The 23,208-nt window shown below is 36.6% G+C and overlaps 1 protein-coding gene across 1 annotated transcript in view; it reads left to right on the top strand.

Moving 5' to 3' along the window:
• TOMM70 (translocase of outer mitochondrial membrane 70) overlaps positions 1–20,306 on the top strand; it is a 32,435-nt gene extending 12,129 nt beyond the window's left edge. Inside the window, exons 3-12 of the mRNA XM_059164350.1 lie at positions 1,546–1,672; positions 3,267–3,376; positions 7,396–7,544; positions 9,265–9,472; positions 11,638–11,772; positions 12,706–12,813; positions 13,697–13,813; positions 16,882–16,979; positions 17,522–17,644; positions 19,856–20,306. Coding sequence (XP_059020333.1) covers positions 1,546–1,672; positions 3,267–3,376; positions 7,396–7,544; positions 9,265–9,472; positions 11,638–11,772; positions 12,706–12,813; positions 13,697–13,813; positions 16,882–16,979; positions 17,522–17,644; positions 19,856–20,009 — 1,329 coding nt within the window. The 3' untranslated portion in view covers positions 20,010–20,306. The remainder of the gene's footprint in view (positions 1–1,545; positions 1,673–3,266; positions 3,377–7,395; positions 7,545–9,264; positions 9,473–11,637; positions 11,773–12,705; positions 12,814–13,696; positions 13,814–16,881; positions 16,980–17,521; positions 17,645–19,855) is intronic.
• The last annotated feature ends 2,902 nt before the right edge of the window (positions 20,307–23,208 follow it).

Genomic DNA, 23,208 nt, shown 5'->3' on the forward strand with positions numbered 1-23,208 from the left:
AATATTTGCCATTCTGGTAGGAGAAAAATTCTTGTTTTAATTTACACTTCTTAAGATGTTGCTAAAGTTGACTGTCCTTTTCTGTGGTTATTGGGCAATTGTATTCTGCACATTTATTTGTTCAACCAAATTTTATGGACCGTCTCCTCTACGGAAGGTTATGGCGGTACAAGCTGGGTTTATAAGAGCAAACACTTATGCATGGAGCTCAAGTTTTGCTAAACAGCAAACTGCTAAACAACATTTTCATAAATGCTTTAAAGAATTAACCTGATCTTTAATAGAGGAATGACTGGAGATGGGGTTGGAACATAAAACAGTAGAGAAGACAGTGTTAGAAGTAGAGGAAACCATATGTGTAATTGCTCTGAGGCAGGAAGGAGTTTGATGTGATTAAAGAATTGTAAGGGATCTGGTGTATAGAGAGATCCAGTTGGAGAGGTAGCAGAGGGCAGATGAGACAAAGCCTTGCAAAGGTAAGGAGATTGGATTTGGTTCTGAGTGTAAAGGGAAATACTTAAGGATATTAAGTAGGGCAGAAACATCCTCTAAAATTGCTTTCAGTGTTCTGTCAAGAATATATTATAGGGAGGCAAGAGTGGAGACAGGGAGACCAAGTAAGGTTGCTGTTGTAGTAGCCGAGGTAAAACATGAAAGAAAGCTGAGACCAACGACTTGCTGTTGTTGTATTGGTCATGAAGGATAATGAAAAGCAGGAATGTTAATAATGGTAGAATGCGGAAGGAGTTAGACAGCTAAGTAGAAGTTGAATTAAGAAATGTCTATTTTAAGGAGAGTGGTTTGGTCTAAAGAGAACCATCTAAATTTAGATTTTATATAATGCCAGGACAATAGATATAATCAACTAGGAGAGAGAAGAGAGATGAGGCCGTGAATGTTCCACTTGTAGAGCTCAGGGGAGGGGGAGAATTTAACAAAGGACATTGAGAAGGAGCACCCATTGAGGTAGGCAGAAATCAAGTAGAAAGGCTGTTCTTTGGAGGTTTGGCAATATAGAGGAGCTGAGAAGTGGGGTAGTAGCTGTAGGGAATTACAGAATCAAAGGAGGATTTTTAAAAGATGGAAAATACTAGAGTGAGTGTTTTTATGCTCATAGGAATGCTTCATTAGAGATTATATAGATGCAAAGGAGAAGCAGTGAACAGGGTGAAGTCCATGAGTGGGGACAATATGGATCACAAGTGGAGAGGTGGCCTTTGATGAAGAGGGGCACTTCCTCACTTTTTTAACAGCAGGGAAGGAGATAATAAGAGCACAAAGATGCAGGTAGGTTTGTAGATTTGGTGGTAGAAAGATGGCCTAAGTAGGTTTTATGCCTATTTTTGAAAACCAGGTTGCTTTTCTTTATTACAGGTATTTATATGAGCTGTTGTAATATATCGTGGATATTAACTCTTTTTATGTATTGGGAATATTTTTGTGTGTTCTAGGACTCTTAATACTCAGCCTGTTAAGTTTCCAAAACTGATTTCTCTTGAACAGTGCTTCCTTTAGTGTGACTTTTTTTAATACTTTCAATTACAGCAAAAATGGAAAGAGGTGGCACAGGATTGTACAAAGGCTGTTGAACTTAATCCCAAATATGTGAAAGCTCTCTTTAGACGTGCAAAAGCCCACGAGAAGCTAGACAATAAGAAGGAATGTTTAGAAGGTGAGGGTATTTTTGTGTTTACATATGAAAATTACTAAAGGTTTTGTAGTCATTGATAAATTTATATGAAACTCTGCTTGTGAGTAGAGAAATCACTTGGATTTAAAAGTTAGATTCTTCCCCAACTGAGAATTTGTTTTCTAGTTTAAATTGAGATTGCTGGTGCTTGAGTATTTGTTCTCAATTATGGAATTAAATTAGTATTAAGATTTGGAGTTTACATCCCATACATTTTTAACTGGGCAAATAATGAGCCTCAGTGTAATTCCATGAATAAGAAATAAGAAAATAGGTTTTAGTAAGTGATAGTGTTGCTAAGATTCTACATATTTTTGGTGATTATCCTATATAAATGTGAAATACTTTTTGAGATGAATCCTTAAAATAAACATTTGGTTTTTGCTCTTGGTATTTTCAAACATGATTTTATACCCAATTGGAAAGTATGTGGTTGGTACAAAGCATCAGATGAATTTCCATTCTCAGTAAATGCTGTAAATATTCTGCGGCCTCTAATTGCCCATATTTGCTTCCAAAACTTCAGTTAGAGTATATAGGCCACTGGCTTTTAAAGTACATTTTTGTAGGTGACATGGAGCTTAACCGAAGTGATTTCTGCAAGTTTAAACTACTTTAAAAGCATCAGTAATCAGATTTTGCCAAAACTATTTTTTAATAACATTATTTAAAAGGAAAAAGCCATTTAATTGTGAAATCTAGATTACCAAGTGAGGGTTGTTTAAAGAAGAACGTTTTAGAAAAGTTGGGTTTTGTGGTGTCATGTACTTTGGTGGTGGGTGGAAGGACAGTTGCTTTGGAAAAGAGAATTCTGAGTTTTCAGCCAGCCCTTGAAGTTACTAACAGTTAATAATTGGTAGGAAGGTGGTGAAGTGGATTTTAGATAAAAGAAGAGGATGGGAAAAAGACACTGGCATTGGCCTTAGCCAGGTTATCGGGGGACATACAGCAGATTGACTTGTTTAGAGGATTTGGAAGTTTAAGAAACTGAGTTCAGAAAGAGTGGCAACAGCCAGTGTGTGAGTATTTTGAAAGGGTGAGAGTTTTAAGAAACACTGATCTTTTAACTTTGAAACAACTTTAACTTGAGCTGTGGCATAACCAGATAAAAATGGTATTTTGCAGCAGATTTAATTGAGAACTCTTGGCCAGATGGCTTTGGACACAAGGAATAACTCTGAGGCCTATAAAAAGAATCAGACATGAGAGAGCCACATTTCATTGATTTGGCCTTTAGGTACTGGCCAGAAGAGAATCTTCCTGGATTCCTTGTTTATTTACTATGTAGAATGTGAGAGTGGTGAGAAACATCACAAACCATGCAGTATAGTCCCTTGGATTTCACAGGTGAGGAAAGCAAATAACCAGAGAAGTGAAATGAATTTATGAGCTTTGAGTTTGATTATAGAGTATATAAAACTAAAGTATTAAACAGAATCAATTTATTGGAAATGAAATTGATAGCTATATCAGGCTATCAATTTGGTTTGGCTTTTTCTGGTAACGTGGTGCCCATTTGATGCTGCTGATCATCTTTGCTATATATTTATACTTTCATTTTTTCCATCATTTCTAGATGTCACTGCTGTATGTATACTAGAAGGGTTCCAAAATCAACAAAGCATGCTGTTAGCTGATAAAGTTCTTAAACTTCTTGGAAAAGAGAAAGCCAAAGAAAAATACAAGGTAAATCTGAGCTGGTCAATAGAGGGAACATATATTATGAAGGGTCATTTTTAATTTACACTGCTTAAACTTGGATGTGATAGTAATGAAATTAGATCTGAAATTAGATCTGGATTGTATTTCTTTTCCTGTAATCTCAGGCTTTTGTGGCTTATCTTTTCAAAATAAGAATGTTAAATGTAGGCTATATCCAATATGGTATATATCTGGAGGATACTGAAAAAATTCATCCATATTAGGGGTCACCAAAGAAGGCCTGTGGGCCACATCCAATCTGCCCCCTGTTTGTATAAGTAATGTTTTAACTGGGAAACAGCACTCCGACATTGTGTTTGGCTGCTTTTAAGCTTTAACAGCAGAGTAGAGTAGTTGTGACAGAGATTGTATGGCCTGCAAAGCCTAAAATACTTATTATCTCATCTTTTAGAGGAAAAATTTGCCAACTCCTGCCTATATCAATAAAGTTTTTAAAGGTATAATATGTAAATTGGCACTGGTTTTAGGCAATCTGTAACAGATGACTTAATTCAAGAAATATTTATTGAACAAAGCAATTTTAGGAGGGTGGGTAGCTATTGTCCTTGCCCTTATAGAATTACAATTTAGTGAGAGAGACCATTAATAAATGTGAAAGGCATGATACAATGAAGTGTCATGGAGGTCTATAAGTAGAATGCCATGGGACTACCACAAGTATCACTAAATATCATTGGAGATTTTCTGCTAAACTTCAGTAATATTAAGGCAGTTGTTCCTTTTTTCTTGAAGGAAACTTTTAAATTGACTTCAATAAGCTGTATATTGGGTTTTTTTAATTTTGCACTCCTGAATATTCACTGAGTTAAACAGTTAAAACCGGTTTCTTCACTGCAACTTTAATGTGCTAGGATATATTGTGAGTCTTCAGGAGGAATGTAGCTGTAGTGGTGTAGTCGTTCTCAGTCTCTTTAACCTCTAGAACCCTTTTTTTCCTTGATCATTTCTCATTTCCGTGATCACTGTGTGAGTACCATGTAATAGTCTCCCAGCCTCAAAGGAGCCTACTTTCCTTGTGTGTATTTATATAATGCTATTGTTGAGTGATTGTACTGGTTGGGCTTCAGGGTGGTAAGAAAATATAAGATAACCCACATTTACACAGTTTCCAAATCAGTTTCCACTTAAAAAAAAAAAAAAATTTTTTTTAAGTTTTTATTTGTTAAGTAATCTCTGCACCCAACATGAGGCTCAGATTCACAACCCCAAGATCAAGAGTCACATGCTTTTCCAACTTGAGCCAGCCAGGTGCCCCTCCACTTAGACTTTCTAATCTGTTTGTATGCCACCTTTGTGACACAAAATCACAAAATACTTTTTTTTTTTAAGATTTTTTTTTTTTAATTTGTTTGACAAAGAGATCACAAGCAGGCAAAGAGGCAGGCAGAGAGAGGGGGACACAGAGCAGAGAGCTCAACATGATTCTTGATCCCAGAACCCTGGGATCACAACCTGAGCCGAAAGCAGAAGCCCAGCCCGCTGAGCCACCCAAGCACCCACAAAATACTTTTTACATTATTGTTTTTATTTTTACAACAACCCTGTAAGATAAATAAGGCAAGTATTTTTATTGCCATCTGGAGATGAGAAAACTGAAAATGACATATACCAGGTCACATGGCTAATAAGTAGCAAAGCTAGAATTTGTATCTTATTTCTTTGATACTTATTAAGTCCATTGCTTACATTGTTTTCATTTTAAATTTGTAATTCTCTGTGGAAGGCAGGGAGGTGCCTTTTCCAAACTGAAATAGTAAACTAAAGACATAAATGATTTACTCAGTCTTTAGTACTGCTTTTCAAAGTGGCAAATGATTGCCCCTGTATATTCCTATGCACAGTCTTTAGGGAAATACTGAAGTTAAGTATACTTTTCACCTGATGGGTGACCATTTGATTTAAAATATTAACTTGTATAATCCTAGAGTAAGAAATTGAATCTCTTCCACAAAAATATGGGTTTTCCCTTAGATTTCCTGTGTTTTCTTCCCTCCCAATCTCATCTATCCTAGATTAGGTCATTTACTTACAAAGCCAAATTCCCTTTTTTTTTTCCTCTTTCAAATATAAAAGTATTAAATCTACCAAAATAACAGAAATGGTATTTGTTACGCATATGATCTAAAATGTCATGTTTCAATTTAACAATCTTTGAGTTGAATTCTTAAGCTAAAAGATCCAAAAGATGTGAGAAGAGTTTTATGTCCATGTTATTCTCTACCCTTTTTAAAACTTTATCCTAATCAGACTAAAAGAAGTGAAATGCTTCCATAATTATGAATCAGGTTGTCATGCCAAAAAGTGGTAATTTAAGTAAGAAATGAAATTTCCCTAAAGATAAAATGTAGAAATCTGAAGGGGCACGTGCACCCAAATATTTATAGCAGCAATGTCCACAGTAGCCAAACTATGGAAAGAGCCTAGATGTCCATCAACAGATGAATGGATAAAGAAGATGTGGTGTGTGTGTGTGTGTATATATATACACACACACATAATGGAATACTATGCAGCCATCAGAAAACCCAAATCTTGCCCTTTGCAACAACCTGGATGAAACTAGAGGGTATTATGCTAAGCAAAATAAGTCAGTCAGAGAAAGACAATTATATGATCTCTCTGATATGAGGAATTTGAGAGGCAGGGTGGAGGGTCATTGGGGGGAAGCAAGGAAAAAATGAAACAAGATGGGACTGGGGAGGGAGACGAACCATAAGAGACTCATAATCTCATGAAACAAACTGAGGGTTGCTAGACGGGGTTGCGGGGTAGGGACAGGGTGGCTGGCTGGTGGACACTGGGGAGGGTATGTGCTATGGTGAGTGCTATGAATTAGTTTAAGACTGATGATTCACAGACCGGTACCCCTGAAACAAATAATGTATGTTAATTTTTAAAAATGAGCCATCAACTTAAAGAGAAATTTAAAAAAATAGAAATGAGATTTCATTCAGACTTTTGATGGCATTTACTGTAATGGAGACACAGTACAATTGGAGGACAGCACCTGTGTAAGATGTGGTCTTGAATGGTTAATTAAGATGCTGATCTTGGGACGCCTGGGTGGCTCAGTTGGTTAAGCAGCTGCCTTCGGCTCAGGTCATGATCCCAGCGTCCTGGGATCGAGTCCCACATCGGGCTCCTTGCTCAGCGGGGAGCCTGCTTCTCCCTCTGCCTCTGCCTGCCATTCTGTCTGCCATTCTGTCTGCCTGTGCTCGCTCTCCCCCCCCCCCCCGATAAATAAATAAAATCTTAAAAAAAAAAAAAAAAAAAGATGCTGATCTTCTAGGACAGAGACCAAAGAGAGATCATTTTAAGATTTCATTTTTAAGCATCTCTGCACCCACTATGGGACTCAAACTTATAACCCAAGACCAAGAGTTGCACACTCTACTGACTGAGCCAGCCAGGTGCACTAGAAGGAGGTAATTTTTAACTCAACAGTTATGTGCCTCCTGTGTTATACATTTCACCTTTTTAACTTTTAGTGAGTAGTCCTAGGGGGTTCTTGATACTTTACATCTTTCAAGAGACGAAGTGTCATTATATATTTATTTATTTGAGACAGTGAGAGAGAGAGAGAGAGAAAGAGAGAGAGAACGTGTGTGTGTGTGTGTGTGTGTAGGGCAGAGGGAGAAGGAGAGATAGTCTTAAGCAGATTCCACGCTCCACTCAGAGCCTAACATGGGGCACGATCTCATGACCCTGAGATTATATAACCTGAGCCGAAAACAGAAGTTGAATGCCTAGCCAACTGCACCACCCAAGAGTCCCAGAGGGATATCGTTTAAAATCTGCTTGGGATGGGTAACTTTTCCTATTCCACTGTCTCTTGTCCTGTGGTTTGGACCCTAATATTCTTCAGTTACCTCAGAATGAGATTCCAGTTTTTACAGCAGTCATTTTCAGTGTTGCACAAATGTACCTGCTTCTGTGGTCAGTGTTTTCTCATTTTAATATATTTAAACATGATTTTATTTCAGAATCGTGAGCCTCTGATGCCATCTCCACAGTTTATCAAATCTTACTTCAGTTCCTTCACAGATGATATTATTTCTCAGCCCATGCTTAAAGGAGAGAAGTCTGATGAAGATAAAGACAAAGAAGGAGAGGCCTCAGAAGTTAAAGAAAAGTAAGTATATCAAGCATTGTATCTATATTCCTACATGATATTCTTAAGAGGATCCCCAGTGAGTCAAGTGGTTGACTGTATTGGAACAAGGGCACTAACTTGAAAATTGTCATGTAGCTCAGAATCCAGATGCTTTAGTGCAGGGGATATTATAAACTATGAGGAGCTTAGGAGTGCCCTGAAGAGTGACTTCCTTCAGAGCTTTTTCTTTGTTTTCTGCTTGCCTAGCCATTCTTTGGGCTTCTTGGGTTTGCTTCTATAGAGAATAGAAACCAAAGTACAAGATGCTATGTTTACAACTGGAGGTCAAGTGATGTGATGTGGTATGTAAGTCACATAGTCTGCTTGTCCATTTATATTTATCAGTATTGTGTTTTGGTGGTAAAGCTGTGGCTCTCCTTTCTAAGAGAAGGTACAATATTACTACTAATATGGCAGTTTTTAATGAGTTCTAGAAAAATGGGAATATTGTTCCGTAGCAAAACAGAGTTCTACATCTATAGCATATTGGAAAGTTTGAGGAAACATTGCTTTTGATTTTTGTCTCCTAATTTTCAACCATTGTTGGCCACCTTTTAAGGAAAGATACTATGCATAATTGTACCAAGATATTCAAACTTTAGTTAGTTGATACACAGTCTTTTCAGAAAATTGTAGTTGAGAAGTAAATGTTTAAGGCAATGCCAATAATTTCCTCTTCAGGCTAGGGAATAGTCCTTGCTAGAAAAACTACAATGAAGTTAAAATGCGGGGAATATTAGAATGTAACTATTAATTAAGATAAATTAAGAGAGCTTATAAGATTTTGACTGATAAAGCTTAAATTGCTTGCCAGTTTTCTCTACTTAGGATGTATATAACAAATGAAATGAGAAAATACACTCTTAACTTATGGAACCTTACATTTATAAGACCCCATAGAGGTTAGTTAGTATAAATTTCCTTTTCACATTAAAAATAAAAAAAATCCCTTCTACAAGCATCCTCAATAAATGTTATCATCTTAGAAGAATAGTGACGTTAGAAGAATAATCATGTATTTTAAAAAGTAAGAAAGTGTATAGTTTATTAAATGTCCTACTTAATAGAAGACTCTTCCTTTAAATTTCCTTCTTTGATATTTCCATCTCTTCATTCTGGGTCTGTTTATTTAGGTGAAACAACACAGCTTCTGGATGAGAGCCCTTCAGATAATTCTCTGCCTCCCGTCTTGCTCTTTTACAGTGCGTTTTCCACAACAGAGTTTTCTTTACCAAGCACAGATTGGGTCATGTCTCTTAGCTTGGCTTCTGTGACCTAAGCTTAATTATCTCTTATTTCTCTTTTCTTTCTGTTGGTCATAAAATAACTGTTGAGTGACATCAGTGTGCCATATGTTTGAAGGTGAATAAGACCAGATCCTTGTGCAAGTTGCAGATCAGTCAGTCATTAGTTCATCTTTTAACATACATAAATGCTGAAGCCTAGGCAATAACCCTAGGTTTCTGCTATTCATTCTGCTGTTAACCCTTTTTTTAAACTTCCCAAGACATCAAGAAAAATTCCAGTCCCTGTCAGGAAGCCTGATCTGTTATCCCTCTCCCCACTGCCCCATTCCAGTCCTACACTGGAATAAGGGGTTGTGGGCAGTTGCTTAACTCTAGAAATGCTAAGTGTGGCAAGTTTCAGCATTTGATCCTTTCTTATTAAATAATTTCCTATGTTCATTTTTTTTTTCCAGTTCTGGATATTTAAGGGCCAAACAGTATATGGAAGAAGAAAACTATGATAAAATAATAAGTGAATGCTCAAAAGAAATAGATGCTCAAGGCAAATACATGGCAGAAGCATTATTACTACGAGCTACCTTCTACCTGCTTATTGGCAATGCCAATGCAGCCAAACCAGATTTAGATAAAGTCATCAGTTTGAAAGAAGCTAATGTGAAGGTATCTTTTAAAATGTGTGTGTGTGAAAAGAATTAACTAAAAAGTGTGGCTTTAGCATGTACTGCTAAATTTTTCACATTGACTTTGCCATTCCCCAAAAGGCTGTTTTTATTTTGGAAGCAGCTACACCTAATGATGATTTGATACAGTGAAACTGAAATGTAAATATCAGTGATAGTTATCTTTAACCAGAAAAGGAATTTTTTTCTTTTTTCTATGGCATCTGGTAACTCAGCTTCCTTTTATAACCACTGTCTACTGTATTAGACTATATTTAGATAGGAGTAAGGGTGATATATTAATGTTATAGGTCATACAAGATTGTAAAATGCATTTAACAAAGCACATTTAATCTGAAAGGTTTTATGTTACAGGAATTTAAAAATGGGTTCTAAAAATATGATACAGAGAGATATACTAAAGTAGATCAAAAATTTCTATAGTTGTGTGGTTGGAACAGCTTTTTATGTGTATATAATTATATTCATAATTAAGATTTAAGGGGATTTGTTGAATTATATGAGCCTTCTACTCAGTGTTTTAATAAGACAGAGTTCAGCTACCAGTTAACTAAATTCACTTACTAGTTTGTTAACATCTCTGTTGTTTGTTTCCTCACTAAATTCTGGGTTTTTTCACCTCAAAATGAATCATTCATGTATGTTGTGGATTGTAAAAGTTGTTTTCAAGGCCTAAGTATTTAATAAACTATCTTAACCTCTTATAAACAAAAGGCATTACAACTAAGTATTTGTTAGAAGTTCCTTTCAAATTGAGGTTTTCAAGTTGAAGATACCTTAGTAATATGACTTTGCATTTTATTTCCTAGTGATTACAAATATCTTCTGGTTTTGTTATAATTATGGGGGTATTCTTATTTGTTTCATTGAAAGAAAATTTACTTTTGTCTCAAAACATTTTTTTGGAGAAGAAACCTATTTTTTGCCTTCATGACCATGACTTGTTTTAATGGCAAGTAGTAATGAAACTATCATATGCCCTGTACAAAAATTAACTCAAAATGGATGAGAGACCTAAATGTAAGAGTTCAAACTATAAAACTCTTGGAAGAAAACTTAGGAGGAAATCTTCCTTACCTTGGATTAGGAAATGATTCCTTAGATATAGGAACAATACAAAAATCATCAAAACTAAAAACATTTGTAATTCAAAAGACACCATGAACGAAGAGAAAACATACTCCACAGAATGGGAGATGATATTCCCAAATCATATATCCAGTAAGGTGCTTTTATCCAGGATATATACAGAACTCAACAGTAGAACCCAATTTAAAAATAGGTCAAAGATCTGAGCAGACTTTCTCCAAAGAATATATAAATGGTCAATAAGAATATGAAAAGGTGTTCAGGATCACTTGCCATAGGGAAATGAAAACCAAAATTGCAATGAGGTATCACTTTATACCCACCAAGATGGCTATAATCATAAAGATGGACAGTTAAAAGAGTATTAGTGAGGATATGGAAAAATTGGAACTCTTACACATTGCTGGTAGAAATGTAAAATGGTAAAGTCCCTCTGGAAATCAGTTTGGGAGTGCCTCAGAAATTTAAATATATTGAGTTACCATATGACCCAGCAGTTCCCCCTCTAAAGTATATACCCAAGTGAAATGAATATATATATCAACATAAAAACTTGTACATAAATGTTCATAGCAGTATTATTCATAATAGCCAAAAGGTGGAAGCAACTCAGATGTTCATCAGCCAATGAACAGATAAATTGTGCTCTGTCTTTACAGTGGAATATTACTCAGCCATAGAGAAAAATGACATATTGACACACACTATAACATAGATGAACCTTGAAAACCTTATGTTAAATGAAGGAAGCTATTTATTATGTGAATGTTCAGAACATACAAATCTGTAGAAATAGGAAGTAGATTGGTTTCCAGGGGCTGAAGATTAGGAAGGAAATGGGGGGGAATGACTGCTAATGTGTATGAGGTTCTTTTGGGGGTGATGGAAATGTTTGGAATTAGTCTGATGGCTACACAGCTCTGTGAATATATTAAAAATGACTGACTTGTACGCTTTTAAAGGATGAGCTTTTGATGTGTGAATTAGACTTCAAAAAAGACTGTTTTTAAAAGACTAAATTCTAGTAATGACAAACCTCTCATTTTGGTTATGTAGCTTCGAGCAAATGCTCTTATCAAAAGAGGCAGCATGTACATGCAACAGCAGCAGCCTTTGCTGTCTACTCAGGATTTTAACATGGCTGCTGACATTGATCCTCAAAATGCAGATGTTTATCACCACCGAGGACAGGTAAATTAATTTTCTTATCAGGAGTTCTGACCTTTGGATTGAGGAATACGATACCATTTTTGAGAATGTTGTCACAAGTTTCCTTGTATCGTTTCTGATTGCTGTGAACAAAGTATAGTGTTATAGTTTGGGTTGGCATTTATTTAGTCCTATCTTAAATATTTGTCCTTTGAATTTTGGTATTTGCTTATTTAAAAAAAGAGAGAGAGAGAGAGAAGCCTACAGATATTGGCCTGCCAGTTCAAGTTTGGTTTTCAGGTATTTCTGGCTCTTAGGTTTTCAGTGACACTGAAAAATTTACTGAACATTTGAGTTAATGCTAGAATCAACAGGGAATTTCTGTGGGCTTCTTGCTGTAAGGAGATTTTGTCCTGGACTATACCAATAGTACCAAAAAATCTCTTCTGAATGGAGTTTTATAATATGCATATTTGATTTTTAGTAAGGATATGTAGTAATGAAAACCATTCCCAGTTTCAGCCTCACCTGGGAAACACATGGCTTTATTACCTGTTTAACATGGATGGTTTCTTGAAATGCATTAGGGTGGAATGTATAGGCTATCCATATAATAACAGAAAAGCAGCTGCCTTTGGCTCAGGTCGTGATCCCAGGGTCCTGGGATCAAGCCCCACATCGGGTTTCCTGCTTAGCAGGAAGGCTGCTTCTCCCTCTCCCACTCCCCCTGCTTGTATTCCCTCTCTCACCATCTCTCTTCTCTGTCAGATAAATAAATAAAATCTTTTTTATAAATAAATGATAGGATTTTCTAGTTCACTGTTTCTAGAAAGTAATTCTACACTGAATAACTACTACATGCATAGCATGATGCTAAACCATGATTAAGAGACACCGTACTCAACTGGTGTGCCTATTATTTTGCATTGTGTATATTTGTTGTGTGTGTGTGTGTGTGTGTTTTGTTTTTCTTAGCTGAAAATACTGCTTGATCAAGTTGAAGAAGCAGTCGCAGATTTTGATGAATGTATTAGATTAAGACCTGAGTCAGCTCTGGCACAAGCTCAGAAATGTTTTGCATTGGTAGGTTCTACTTTATATTGTATTTTCCTAAACATCATTTTTATTTCCCATTGTTAACAAAAAAAGTATCTCACTGTCCACAAAACCATCATCTCTTTTTCCCCCCAGAGGATGACTACAAGGGAAAAATGTGTTTTGGGAAATAGAAGTGTATTTGCTAATTGAGGTATTGCTCCTGTATTCCTCTGGATGTTTTATTTGAGTTCATCTTGATAAGATGTTTCTCCCTGATTTCATGCTCCCCTAAACAGCACTGTTCTCCCTGGTTTGTTTGTTTCTTGTTTTTTGTTTTTCCATAAGCTAGCACAAAAAAAAACCAAAAGCATTTGAGGAAATACTCTTAAATCATACCAAATAACTGCTCTCTATCTCACATTGTTAATATTTAGAAACACAAAGCTGAAAATCAACTAAAATAAGTTCATTTTTAGTGAAATGAGATATTCCAGTTAACCCTATAGCCTGAATCCTAAAAGACTTTTTAAAGAAAGAAATTGGTCACAAGCACATTTAAATTGTGGATGAAAAATGTTATTAGATGAAGCTTAATAGTAACTTTGGTAAGGTGTAATAAATTATATTAGATTTAAAACTCCCCCATTTATATGCAAAGTTAACTTCTTACAAGTTAGTATGCCTTCTTCTAGATTATTGAACATCTTGAAATTGTATAATGGCAATGAAGTCATAGTTGTACATAGCCTATGGATCCCTGCTCCGGAGATATTTCCTTGGAACCCTTTTAGATGCAGCAAATTAGGTTAGCAGATCACCTGCTTTTCTGGAAATATTTATGTGATTTTGTGTGACTTTCGTAATATGTTAAATTCCACACGTTTTTGAGTTCTTGATTTGACAGGCCTGTTTTGATTGTTTTAAACAGTATCGCCAGGCATATACGGGAAACAATTCTTCACAAATCCAAGCAGCTATGAAAGGTTTCGAAGAGGTCATAAAGAAATTTCCAAGGTGTGCTGAAGGCTATGCACTATATGCTCAGGTAAATGTGATTTTTCCTATTTTTTTTTCAGTTGGCTTTTTTTGTTTGTTTGTTTCCAAAATTTAATTTTTTAGACGTGGGGGAGGAGCAGAGGGAGAAGGCAGGGGAGAGCATCTCAAGCAGGCTGTATGCCCAGAAGAGCCTGATTCAGGGCTTGATCTCACAACCCAGAGCTAAAGTCAAGAGTGAAGCTTAGCCATCTGAGCCATGCAGGTGCCCCTTAAAGATTTCATTTTGAGGTAATCTCTGTACCCAACATGGGGCTCGAACTCAAAACCCCAAATTCAAGAGTTGTGTGCTTCACTGAATGAGCCAGCGGAGCTCCTAGTTTCCAGTATTTTTAAAGAACTGCATTTATATGCTGAATTTCAGTATGGAAATTAGAAAACAGTTCTTCCCTGGTTGCAGCCTCTTTGAACATGAATGGCTTTGTTCCTGTTATGATTCTCCTGGCTCCAAAACAGTCTTGAATCATCTTAAAGTGACTCCTGTATTAATACAGTTTGAGAACCCTGGCCCTAAACTCAACATGGGGAAGCTCAAGTTGAGTATTTCCCTCAAGTGTTCATTTGGATTGGATTAGCAAAAGTTAATTACCTGAGGAAAATTTACTCTGTGCAGTTGGTAGGAAGAATGTGATGAAAAGGCTTTTCTTCCTATTTAGATCACTGTCCTTTTAAATGGCTAGATAGGCTGAACAGCTCATTTTAATTCCTCTGTAGTTTGCCAAATCTGAAACCTTTCCTTGCTTTAAGATTGAAGGTATGGAAAGGAGAATATACACTTAAGTTATTTTCACCTTTTAATTGTAGCCTGAAGGGCGCCTGGGTGGCTCAGTGGGTTAAGCCGCTGCCTTTGGCTCAGGTCATGATCTCAGGGTCCTGGGATCGAGTCCCGCATCGGGCTCTCTGCTCAGTGGAGAGCCTGCTTCCTCTTCTCTCTCTCTCTGCCTGCCTCTCTGCCTACTCGTGATCTCTCTCTGTCAAATAAATAAATAAAAATCTTTAAAAAATAATAATAATTGTAGTCTGAAGTCTTTGAAAACTTAACTAATTTTAAGTCATCCATTTGAATGAAAATGTTTAGCTTCTTATAGCCGCAGTTAGACTTTCTTCTGTAAGTAAATCATCTCAGAATGTTTTCTCTTAGTCTTTACGTTGGAAGTTGCTTTTGATATATTCATAAACCAGATATCTCAGTATGCTGTGTAATATCTTCTCTTACTCTTTTTTATTCCAAAGAAGTGTTTTTCTGCTACCCCAAACATCACAGAAATAGGAAACGTTTAAAAATGACCATGGGAGGGGCGCCTGGGTGGCTCAGTGGGTTAAAGCCTCTGCCTTCAGCTCAGGTCATGATCTCAGAGTCCTGGGATCGAGCCCCACATTGGGCTCTCTGCTCAGTAGGGAGCCTGCTTCCTCCTCTCTCTCTGCCTGCCTCTCTGCCTACTTGTGATCTGTCAAATAAATAAATAAAATCTTAAAATGACCATGGGATACCTGGGTGGCTCAGTTGGTTAAGCATCTGCCTTCAGCTCAGGTCATAATCTCAGGGTCCTGGGATCAAGTCCTGCATTGGCTTCTTGCTCTGTGGGGAGCCTGCTTCTCCTTCTGCTTGCCACTCCTACTCTCTCTTTCTGACAAAATCTTTAAAAAATTTTTTTCTAATTAAAAATAAAATAAAAATGACCGTCTGTGATAGATTCCTACCTCTAAACCTTTCTGAAAGTTGTTTTTAATTTCTTATATGCATTTTTTTAAGATTTTTTTTTTTTTTAAAGATTTTATTTATTCACTTGACAGAGAGAAATCACAAGTAGATGGAGAGGCAGGCAGAGAGAGAGAGAGGGAAGCAGGCTTCCCGCTGAGCAGAGAGAGCCTGATGCGGGGCTCGATCCCAGGACCCTGAGATTATGACCTGAGCCAAAAGCAGCGGCTTAACCCACTGAGCCACCCAGGCGCCCCAAGATTTTATTTTTTTGACAGAGAGGGAACACAAGTAAGGGGAGTGAGAGGGAGAAGCAGGCTGGCTTCCTGCTGAGCAAGGAACTTGATGCGGGACTGGATTCCAGGACTCTGGGATCATGACCTGAGCCGAAGGCAGACGCTTAATGACTGAGCCACACAGGCGCCCTGGGAGCTTTTCTAATTGCATTTTTCCCTGTCACTATATTGCCTTCAGAATAGCTATGGCTTATTGAGCTATCTTCTTATCAGCACTAATGTTACTAGTCTAAAATTTCTGTCCTTTCCCCTTGTCATTTTTACTTCATGAAATAACATATATGTTACATTATATATAAACAGTTAGATATAATGTAACCTTTTTTTAACTCTCAAGTTTGAGCTTAGATGCAGGCCAAGTCTCAAAGTTAGGTTCAGTGTGAACTGGTATCCCTAAAAGCAAGCGTTTCATTTCTGCCATGGGATTTGCCCTAAAGTAGTTGACTGTAGCTGCTTTTTTTTTTCTTTTAGCAACTTTTTGTTTTTTAAAGATTTAATTTATTTCTGATAGAGATAGCAAGAAAGGGAACACAAGCACAGGGAAGCTGAAGAAGGAGAGGCAGGTTCCCCAACTGAGCAGGGGGCCCGGAAATGGGGCTCTCCCACGACACTGGAATCATGACCTGAGCCAAAGGCAGGTGCTTCATGACTGAGTCACCCATGCACCTCTTTTTATTAACATAAAGAATGACTGATAATAGTTACCACATAACTGAATTTATTCTTCCAAATGAGTACTGTCTTTAAAAATAAGTCCTTAAATTATGAATAAGTGACTTGAGTGTACCTGTGGGAAACTGATATTAGAACTGGAATTGGCACTAAAAGTGGGACTTTCTCTGGTATTCACTGTACGAGATTATCTGCTGTTGTATATACCCACTTGACAAAAAGAAAGAACAGGTAAGAGTTCATATTTACAGCAGTGCTTTGTTAAATAAAGATGTAACATTTAAGTGGGTAATGAATGGATAAGTTAAGTAAATTTTAATTAGTGAACAATATACTTTTAATTGCTTTGGCTGACGGTTACCTTAATATAACTTAAGTTATCTCCTCACATAGGCATTAACAGATCAACAGCAGTTTGGTAAAGCTGATGATATGTATGATAAATGTATTGATTTGGAGCCAGATAATGCCACAACATATGTTCATAAAGGGTATGTATGTTTTTGTAGACCTCTTTGTTTCTGTAAGAAACTGTGTATCCTGCATGTAATATGGATATCTTCTGGTCATTAAGAAGGGAAGTGGGGGGACTGATAGTATCAGTGAGTTAACTGACAAATTTCTTAATGCTATAGATGCTTCATTGTTAATTTTTAAAATTTTATGTTTCATTCTTACATAGCAGTTGGTAAATACACTGTTTTCACTCTAAAGATTTCAGTTCTGAACATCCTGTCAAATGTTACCTATATCAAAATAAGTTTTTCCAGTACTTATGTACTTATCATTTTAAAAAAACTGTAGAAAAAGTAAAGCAGCTTTGCAAGGTAAGTTAGTAATAAGAGTCTGGACCTTTGGACACTTTTTTTTATAATAAGGTATTTGGACTATAAAACCAATATAAAATTGAGGGGAAAAATTAATGCTGATTATATACTGTTTTAGATTGTTTTTCCTTGTAAATTCATTGAAGGCAGAAATGGAGCCACGTGCTTATATTCCTATACATCTGACTTCCTTGTTGCATTTGCAGTTTACTTCAGCTTCAGTGGAAGCAAGATCTGGATAGAGGTTTGGAGCTCATCAGCAAGGCTATTGAAATTGACAATAAATGTGATTTTGCATATGAAACCATGGGAACTATTGAAGTGCAAAGGTAACTTCTATACCTTGTTGTAAAGAAATTTAAGTCAGCTCCATAGATATTTATCTTTATTCTTCTCATTACAAATAGGTTATTATCAATATCCATTAAATTCTTAATGTCATGACTTTTGAAGGAAGCGTCCCTCTAAACTATGTAACTTTGATTTGCCTTCTTTCATTCTTTTCCTGTAAAAGTTACACTTAAAAAGTTTTGTTAAGTCAAGCATATGCATTAGAAAGGAAATTTGATCTTTCTTTAATATCTCTTATGTGTTCTTCCCTCTTTTCACCTATATTATTTCTGTTGGAGGAAAAAATACCTGAGTGTGCTTAGGCAGTGCAGTGCAGCATAAGGGTTCCTCCCAGAATACGGGAAGATCTAGATCCTGCCTCAAATAAGCAACCAGCCAAGTAACTGGACATGTTAATACATCATCCCTGAGCCCATGAGTTTTCTTAAAAATCAGGGAGCTAGATAAGACTTTTTGCAACTCTTACTGTTCATAACTTCTTGTTTTGTGAAAATATTTTTCCAGCGTTGCATTTGGGGACCACCATTAACAGTTGACAGCTGTTTATGCCATAGAATTTAGTGTCATATACACCTGAATAGTGGCATTGCTGTCCTTTTGAGTATCCACTCTAGGCCAGGTACTGAAGCTTGCTTGGATGTTTTTCCAAATTTTATTTCAGATGATCTTTATCCCAGTCCTTATAAAGGTAGGGAGTATATGATCTTCATTTTAACTAAAGAGTGTAGAAACTGATGCCCAAACTGGTTAACAGGGTTACATAATGATCCAGTAGTATGGATAGGATATTAGCTCCTGTATTTCACTAATATCAAATTAACTGATCTTATAGGAATCGACAGGGATTATCTTAACTCCCTGTCATTCAGCCCCTCCTGGGTCCTCTCTTTTTAGTGGGCAGAATAGATATAGGCTGGTGAAATTTGTGAAAATTACATGTAAATATTATTTATTTGCCAGTTTGTTAATGTGAATATTCTTGCACTAGGAAAGGATGGGATACTGGTTCTTAATCTTTTTTGAGGAAGGCTATAGAGTTATTTGTAGAGCCTGGGTTAAGACCCCCTGATACACATTTTGATGGGTTTTCTTGGTATATTAATTATACTTTAAGGAATCCATTCTAAATCCTACCTTACAGGTAAGTAAATGAATGTAAATAAATGAATCAGATTGCCCATTAAACTAGGATTTAGCCAGTCTACTGTCTACCTAATAAGCAAACATGAACTCTGAAAGTTATATTTTAAAAAACAAGTCTTTAATATAGGCAGATGTTGTGGTAGGAGGTTAACTACAGTCACTCCCGAAGTCTGTGGTATTTCTTAAGAGTTTATTTATTGTAAGATTAAAAGCATATATTCATATATACATGGTTAAGACAAATTAGAATAGTTCTTGATTCTTGGCAAGTATGTAAAGCCTAACCACATCTAGACTGTAGGAGGTAAATTACATTTTTTTTTTGACCAAGCATATTCATCCATTTACTCAAAAAACAGATACTAATAGGTTCTGGAAAATTGAGAAGTGCCTATTAAGGATGTAGTTAAGAATATGAATATGTATTCACCTGACTTGCACAGAATGATAGTATGTCTAGGGGAAGACGGGACGAAGGGGAGGATATTTTTCATAAGGATATTGTATTTGAACTGAGCCTTAGAACAGTGAGGATTTGATTAGAGTCAGGCAGAGATGCTGTAAATCATCTCAGTATTATGTGTAGGTAGGAGAGCCAGGGGCCTGAGGGGATCCTGTGTAACTGGAGTGGAGGTGCATAGGTGGGAGTCTGGTGGTAAAAGATGCGGGGAAAGAAGAGGAGTTCACAGAGTGAAGGCCCCTGAATACCATTAATGTTCTCTGAAGTTACGTCACTGCTTTCTAAAGGAGCCTGTATAGTATAGAAACATAGAATTTAGGAACCAGATAAGATCATAATTTCAAATAAGTTAATTTCTCTAGTCTCACTGTTCTTATCTGTAAACAAATACTACAAAAGGTATAATGTAAGTAAGTACATAGTATTTGTAATAGTAGCTGATATTCATTGCTTCCTATGTGCTAGGCACTATTTTGTTTCTTACACAGAACCATTTTTTTAGAATCATGAAACTGGGTGGTCAGAAACTTCATTGTATTCTGTGAAATGCTTGTTGGATGTGAAACATTTAAAATTGTTCTTTTAGAGGAAACATGGAGAAAGCCATTGATATGTTCAACAAAGCTATTAACCTGGCCAAATCAGAAATGGAGATGGCTCATCTGTACTCACTCTGTGATGCTGCCCATGCCCAGACAGAAGTTGCAAAGAAATACGGATTAAAACCACCAACGTTATAAAATCAGGGGGAAAGGAGAATGACCCTCTTTTTAGAAGTTTACTCCCTTTTCAACTGAACCCTAAAGACACTGTCATGAACTGTGTTGAATGGTGGAACTTAGTATTTCTGTTTGTGCTATTGTCATTTGTTACATGTTTCATGTTTAGGTGTTGTGGGAGTGGCTGTGGAAGGAAGTTTGCAGTGTTGCAGCTTTATTCCCTGTACAACAAAAGCTTAGAACATGTTAAAGGGATATTAAAGTTGCAAAGAGTACAGATGATAATTGGCCATGCAAATAAAAACTTTGATTTGTTGATTTGACTTTTTTTTTTTTTTTTTGGAGGTTGGGGGTTATGTTCTGGATGATTGTGTGTGTGTATGTGTGTATTTTACAGCATGTTGGTTTTTAAATTAACAAAGTAAGTGCTGTAAAATAGTTTTCTTTTGGTTTCAATTAATCCTTTTTAGTTTTTCTTTTAGAAAACAAAACTTAAATGGGGATTTTTGTTTTGAAGGCAGCAAAGCAGACCCTTTAAACCACTGTCAGCATGCACAATGTCTGATTCTGCAAAAGGTTAGAATCAGTGGCAACTTAATCCTTTTGAACCCATGCAACTCCAATGGATAATGCACATTGTTCTTAAAGTAGCTGGCTTTCAAATAGTAAATCACACAGAAGCAATATACTCTGGTATATATGCTGGAAGACTGAAAATTAATAGGAGAGTGACCCAGACAAGAGGTAAGCTGAAACAGGAATGGGTTTGTAAACTACCTGTGGCTATTGTCTGTATTAAGTACACTATTTAATAGTGTATTTTTGAAAGAAAATTCAGGTTGGTTGTGTGTATAAAGATGAAGTGTGATGTGTGAGAGTGTATATTAGCTTAAAATTTATAGTGAAGAAAATGTGATTAAAGGTTCCACAAGGATGTAAGTCATGGAGCCAGAAGCATAGTATTCCTGAGGTAATAAGTTTCGTGCTTTAACTATGGCTACATGTCCTTAAAGAATATTAAACCAGTATTTTCAAAGGTGCTGAGGAAATGTGGAATGCTTTACAATTTTAAGCTAACCTTGATCTCTAGGGCCTGACTGCCCATGTCCAGATCTTTACTTAGGAATACTGACAGATTTTTTTTTTCTTACTTTACCTTTTTTACTTAGAAATCACTTTGGGTTTTGTTTGTTTTTCAAGTTGTCACTTATAGACCATCCTTTTGTTTATATGCGGGATTTTTCTGGTGGGAAAGAGGTTGTGTTCTTAAGATCTCTCTTGTTTTGAGATTATTTGGGGTTGGAAGAGGTTTATTTAGGTAAGTTTGAGTATAATAAAAGAGCAAGCACGCCTTCAGTTAACATTTCAGGAAATGAAATCTAATTAAAGTTTACATTTTTTGGGAGTAAAGGAGCATTTTACCCCTCTGTAAGAGGGTACTATATCCCAGTGAAGTCAAAAAGATTTTGTCTATAAATGCTATCTTCTTAGAAACTATAAAATTACCCCTTCCAGAGTCAGAGTTTGGAGGCCCCTAGTGGGGACAATTTAACATAATTTAAGATGGCTTGGATAACAGAAGAGTTTGAGAACTCTGTATTTTAGTTCTTAAATTATGTACCAGCTATCACAACTCCTGGATACAGAAATGTTCTACATCTCCGAATAACCTCTGACTTGAAAGTTTTTATTTGCATGGCTGTATTTACATTAACACTGGTATTTTCTTCAACTGTTCTCCCTTCCTACCCTTTGGGGTGGGGTAGAAGAAAAACACACGAAGGAAACTGAAGCATGTGCCATTCAATACTATCATTCCAAATCCTCATGGACTATTGCTCGTTCTGAAAAATATTTGAAACTGCACTGAAAGCTACATCTGTCTGTATCTTTTCTTTTGTAAATGACCTCACATGTAAATTCACCAAATAAATATTACATTCAAGCTTTTCTATCTGTTCTTTAAATAAAAGGTAGTTTATTCATTTATCATAGTATAGAATAAAACCATAATCATTCTCTGTGGGCTCTAACTAACTGAAAATCGGTGTTAGTATATGAAGCAAAGTAAGTTTTTGGTATGATTAGAGAACATTTTTCCTTAGGTGAAACAAAGAGAGCTGCTGAGAGCTAGCAGATGGGGAGGGAGACAAACCATCAGAGACTCTTACTTGAGAAACAAACTGAGGGTTGCTGGGGGCTGGGAGGGGAGGGAGAGGGTGACTGGGTTATGGACATTGGGGAGGGTATGTGCTGTGGTGAGTGCTGTGAAGTGTGCAAACCTGGCGATTCACAGACCTATAAACCAGGGGCAAATAATAAATTATATGTTAATTTTTAAAAAAATCTCAACATGTCACAGGGGCGGGGGGAGCTAGCAGAGCCAGCTTCCTTTATTCCTACCTATACTTGGCATGGCAGCCCAGAAGTTTGTGAACCAGACCTGAGCCTTGTGACTAAAGTGATCTTCAAACTGTTTTCACCAATGAGTTTTGAGCACAGTTTGCAACCACTCTGTAGTCTTTCAGAAGGGATGCCTTAAGTTATCTACCCTTTATTAATTGAGGTCTAAATAAAGGCTATGTTTCAAAACAACAAGCAGCTGTTTTGGTTTTAAAACAATTCAGATAGAATACCAGTCCTCTGGAAACTCAAAATTGTAGTTTAAAATGTCCCGGTATATCTCAGCTGTCCTCATCTTAAGGCTATTTACAGGCAGGAAAACCATATAGTTAACAAAACCGGGAAACTTTGGAGTATAAAAGTATTTAAGTTATGAGGCACCTGGGTGGCTCAGTGGGTTAAAGCCTTTGCCTTCGGCTCAGGTCATGATCCCAGGGTCCTGGGATTGAGCCCCGCATCGGTCTCTCTGCTCAGCGGGGAGCCTGCTTCCTTCTCTCTGCCTGCCTCTCTGCCTGCTTGTGCTCTCTCTGTATCAAATAAATAAAATCTTAAAAAAAAAAAAGGAATTCTTCTGAGTATCTCAAAGTACATACAGCATGTCTTCCTGGGCTCTTAAATTTGGACTAAAAGTGATTTAGGCAATGAATGTATACCTAGGCTACAGTGTTGAGGTTTAATCAAGAACTGGGGCATTTGTGATGTAAAAGTGATCATGGTATACTCAACCAGACCAAAAGGCTGCTTTTCACGTATGTGGCAAAAGTTGACACACCAATATTTCTGATGAATATAGATACAAAATTCCTCAACAAAATAT

This window comes from Mustela lutreola, chromosome 2 (assembly GCF_030435805.1).
Source record: "Mustela lutreola isolate mMusLut2 chromosome 2, mMusLut2.pri, whole genome shotgun sequence".
Lineage (NCBI taxonomy): Eukaryota > Metazoa > Chordata > Mammalia > Carnivora > Mustelidae > Mustela > Mustela lutreola.